The sequence below is a fragment of the Penaeus monodon genome, chromosome 3, assembly GCF_015228065.2.
Source record: "Penaeus monodon isolate SGIC_2016 chromosome 3, NSTDA_Pmon_1, whole genome shotgun sequence".
In the NCBI taxonomy this organism is placed as follows: domain Eukaryota; kingdom Metazoa; phylum Arthropoda; class Malacostraca; order Decapoda; family Penaeidae; genus Penaeus; species Penaeus monodon.
This window is the reverse complement of record NC_051388.1, coordinates 51,203,534-51,208,513: the sequence shown is the minus strand read 5'-3', so window position 1 is coordinate 51,208,513 and position 4,980 is coordinate 51,203,534. Positions and strand designations below refer to the sequence as shown.

The 4,980-nt window shown below is 34.6% G+C and overlaps 1 protein-coding gene across 1 annotated transcript in view; it reads right to left on the bottom strand.

Moving 5' to 3' along the window:
• Positions 1 to 334: 334 nt before the first annotated feature.
• LOC119596852 (protein regulator of cytokinesis 1-like) overlaps positions 335 to 4,980 on the bottom strand; it is a gene marked incomplete at its 3' end in the record, with an annotated part of 6,506 nt that continues 1,860 nt past the window's right edge. The window contains 7 exon segments of the mRNA XM_037946199.1: positions 335 to 482; positions 609 to 773; positions 2,980 to 3,135; positions 3,714 to 3,827; positions 4,124 to 4,267; positions 4,387 to 4,485; positions 4,979 to 4,980. The exon segment at positions 4,979 to 4,980 is cut by the window's right edge and continues 107 nt beyond it. Of these exon segments, the coding sequence (XP_037802127.1) occupies positions 335 to 482; positions 609 to 773; positions 2,980 to 3,135; positions 3,714 to 3,827; positions 4,124 to 4,267; positions 4,387 to 4,485; positions 4,979 to 4,980 (828 nt within the window).

The following is a 4,980-nucleotide window of genomic DNA, read 5'->3' as shown; positions in this document are numbered from 1 at the left end:
GTGAAAGCTGAGAGATAATATTAATCTTTGTATAATAATAAAATGGTTATAACTACAATAATTGCTCCTGGATTCATCTACCACAGAATCACAGTTGTTCAGGTATATACAATGTAATTTTTCTAATGCTTTTACCAATGCACACAGAATATTACCTGAAAAATACCTGCTCAAGTGTAAAATAGACATCTTTATTTCTTTTCTGCTACAGAACACAAGCCTAAATTATAAAGCTACAAATGATATTCAACCAGATACCTAAACTCCTCACAGTATCACAAGAAATCATCTTCTATCCAGATATCATTTACATCATCAACAAGAATCTACAGACCTGGCTGCTGATCCAGAAACTTCTTCCTCTCCTCCTCTCCAACATAGCACTTCTCCCACCAAGTAGCCAGTTCTTCTTGAAGCTTCTCTATGAATACTGACAAATTTTGAAGGCGCAGCAACCTGAGTTTCTCCAGCTCTTCCTCCAGCTGTTGAAGAAGAATACACTAAACCTGAATTTCAATTGATCACTACGACTCAACTTTCTATAACTTTCTATAATATAAATGCATAAATAACAATAACAGGACTGGAACATGTGAAAAAATAAGGACCTTCGCAATATTTGATGGTGTGTGCTTAGGTGCCGTGGAGAGGAAAGCCTGCTGTTCTTCTAATGGTATTTCTAAGGCAATCCACAGCCAGCTGATTTTCTCACGAAGCTCTAATGATTTCACTTCGCATTCATGGACGCGGAACTCAAGGTCACTGTGAACACCCTAGAAAGAAAAGGAAAAGAGTAAGAGGCTAATGGATATGATGGATATCGATAAAGAAAATTATGGCTAACAAAATTAATTGATATTACAAAGCTTACTGTTTATGGTACATACTCCTAGGTATACTCAGATAATAACCATTATCATTTATGTAGAACAAGATGAAAAGAAAAGCTGGGAAAGGTACATAATTCAGGTTTCTTTTTTTATTCGTTTTCTTTCACACTCGCAATTTGTAGTTTAAGAGAGGAAAAACTCATCTACTGTAGGTCCATATAACTACTACATACATGATATTTTCATCACAGATATTACTTCACACCTACTTGCACAAGGAACATATTAGTCTTCACTGTAAGTGGCTTATAATGCACTTTGAGACTTTGCACTTTGTCTATGATAATTTTGTCTTCTTTAATATCCTTTGATAATTTTACTGAATGCAAGAATACTGTGGAATTTTACAGTACACTGGTGGTGTGACCAGATTCTTAGTGTCTATTACATGGTAATATATTATTTTATTGCATCATGCACCCAAACAAGGATACATGGAATTGGTCAACTGCAATTCTGTTGGTAGCATTTCTCTTCAAGAATGTTAAAATATATCAAATAAAAAACAACCTCTTTGTAATGTTAATGACACTTCACTTTTGGAGATGATCTGGTGACACCTGGACATATTTTTACGGTTTCATTGGGAGCCAAATTTAGCCTTAGTTACTTTGAGATTATAAAATGCAGAAATACAAACTTTGAATTATGAGCACAGGATTTTTGCTTCTAGAGTTGTTCTGTCACAATTTTTTGTGTGATTTTAGTTTACTTTCTGGAAACAGTAGGGGTTTTCTGAGTTCCTTTTTTTGTATGTGCTATTTTTTTTTTTTTTTTTTTTTTTTATTGGGGTTTGAATTTGGTCCACCCTATATTTTCTGATGGCACTACCTGTTACTGGTACTCTATTAAAGCTGTCAAAGATTACTGAAAAATATCTTCTGAAACTTTCGGTATAAAGTCCAGTTCTGCATTAGGTGTTCACAATACAAGATCTGTATTTCAAATCTCCAGCTGGGCAATTAAGACCCTCCATTCTCCAGTATCTAGACCTCCAGAATGAATGTACATAATTTTCCTACTCTCTTAACTGCATAGATGTGGACCTTCCTCTTGCATAGTCCAGTCAGCGCACCAGATTGGTCTGAGGTGACTGACTACTGGCTGGAAAGTATGCTGGTCCAAGGAGATTTCTTGTGGAGATTTACAAATTCTGTCCCCTCAATATCAGAACAGTGAAGCAGTGACAGCCCCTTTGAATTCATTACGAAAATGGGTGTCCTTTGCTTGGGGTTATTTGATTCTTACTTTAGTTTCTGAATAAAGATTTACTAAGTTTTGCAGTGGCAATATTGCAGGTCATTTGTGTCTCATCTAAGAATCACTGCATACTTTTCACATGTACAGACATAAATATCCTCATTGACAAATTTTGTAAATATTTTCAGCTGTGAATCATTTTCTGCTGTACAGAGAATATTAGTTTTCTTTTGGAAAGAGGCTTCTTCTCATATTTTTGGTGTGTACAAAATACATTTAAGTTACAGATACTGAATTCTTTGGTCCCAAAATCACCAGTTGTTAATAAGAATGGATAATTCTTTTATTTCTTACAGCTTCTTGCGACCTATATCTCCACTTTTTTGAAGGTTCTCTTTGATGAAAGGCTTCATGTTACTGTGTGGAATTATAGTGAGCACCCCAAAGTCATGTGGAAGCTGCCTTGGCCCATTCATTTCTGACACTACCCATATGTGCAGGTAACAAACACAGGATGACCTTGTTTAGGTGTTCTTTTATCAAAAGCCAGTACTGGATTTCTCTCACCAATGGCTGTGATGAGTGCAACCTGCTGCTAGTTATAATACAGAAATAAAGATATTTGTTTTTGATACAACATAGTGTAAGAACCTTTAGTTGTATTAATCTTACTAAAGGAAATTAACCACTTATTTGCCACTTGCTTTGCAAACCAATTACAAAATTTATGAAATTGCATAATCATATATTATTAATGAAATGACGTTATGAAGAAGAAAAAAGAACAAACTGCACTGATCAACGACTGGTGATTTATATTCAAATCTCATAACTTCATTTCATTTCTTAACAAAAGAAAGAGCAACAAAGAAATCAAACACAACTATACCCTCATCTGCTGCAAATATGCTTTCCCCAGAGGGAAATCATCATCTTCAGAGCAAATGATATCTTGGCAGAAAGAATCTTCTGGTGGCTGTTCTAAAAGCTCTAGGAATTTCAGTATTCCTGCCTTCAGGGTCCGAAAACTCTTCTCTCGTTCTTCCTGAAAACCATGACAGCTTTTAAAAATTTCTTCAGAAGCCTGGGTCTAAATAAGTATAATTAGCGACTTTTGTAAACAAATGAACTAACAGCAGGCTTAAATTCACTTCAAATTCTACAGAATCTCTATTTTAGCAGAAATATGTCTTGGAGAAGATGAAAATGGTTATTCTGAACTAGAGTGCACTTCCAAAATCCAGTTCCAAGATGTTTACTATATTCTTTATGCAAATTACCTTAAAGACCAATTTTCTAAAGTAAATAATGAATATTTTAGTTAGATTCTTGGATGGCCCCAATTGACATCTCAATCTAATCAACTAATCCCTAAACCATGGCCAAACCACCCATTATTTTTTTTTACTACATTGGGTTGGTAATTTTCCAAGTACTCCTTCAGGTAAACCAACAAACCAAACAAAGAATGCAAGTCAAAATATTAGCTCCGCTGTTCAGAAAAAATTCCAATCACATAAATAAAGTAAAAACAATTCACCAATATCATTAAATAACAGAATTCATGATCTTTGAAGCCATTTATAAAGCATCTTCACAAACTGCTCTCTGGATCAACTTTACCTTCTCTGTTTCCATTGTTTTCACATGATCTTCAACACTCTTTATATCTTCGAGTGATGGGATCAAGCCAGCAGGAACGTAATATGGAGTCTCACAAAGCAATTCACAGATTCCCTGGAAGTTATAATACACATTAAAACACAATTAAGTACTAGTAACATTCCTAAGCACTCTTTGTTTACAAATATTATTTCGGTGTGTTACTGCTATAATGACCTTGCATAAGTGGAATTTTTCCGGCCAATATTAGATTAATTCTACATGTATCATCATTCTTTACCAGTTCCTTTCTCAGCAAGAGAGAAAAAATTCTGCTCTGGCTGTAATAAATGTGAACTTTATGTATCTATGTCTTCTACCAAGGAAGTGTGAAAAGATATCTCTTCTTCCTATGGTATGTAACAACATACTTCGTCCTTTTCTTGCAAAAGCTTGAGAGTGTCCACCCGTTGTTCCTTCAGCTGTAGAAGGTGATCCACTCTCTCTTGAAGTAATGTGTCCAATTCTAGTAACGTCAGACCGTCCACAGCATCTTCTGGGACCACTCCAAGACCCTACAGGAAAATAACAAGTTTGTCAGTTTTGCACCAGTTAGTGTGTTTTTGAAGCCTGTGTTTTTGAAGTCTTTATTCCTTATCTTATTGCTCATTACTTTGCAATCCTCCTCACTTACCTCACTTAGTTTAAGGATCTCCTGAGTATTACGTTCAATGTTGTTTGTGATTCTTGTTTTTAAAGCTGTTTCATCATCAATTATTTTTTCACACAAGTTCTGAAATATGAATAAAAAGAAAATGCATGAAAATTTAATTCTGGAATAAGGGCTGTATTGCGCAAGTTTCTAATACATCAAGGTCCTAATACTTTAAAGAGTTTTTTCATATCTGCAAGAGGGATTCTGAATTATGTAAATTACCTGTGCATTGCATATTCCACAAATGCATAATCAAAAGAATTAGAACCATTAAAACAGGTGCTGAAAAAGGCAGACATACACTACATAAAAGTAAAGGAACCTTAAATACACATTAAATACAAATCTCAAAACAAAATCAAATAAATATTTAACAGATCTGAGACTGATAAACTAAACAGAGCCTTTGAAGCAACCCTGAAATCAGAATTAGTGTTCATCATACCAGAAAACAGCAATAATTAGACAGTCTTTAACTAGAGAACATAAAACACTCTCCAGGCCTCCTCCTTACACATAACTAAAATACAAAATAACCAATATTGAAAATGGCAGTTGCATATAAACTTACTA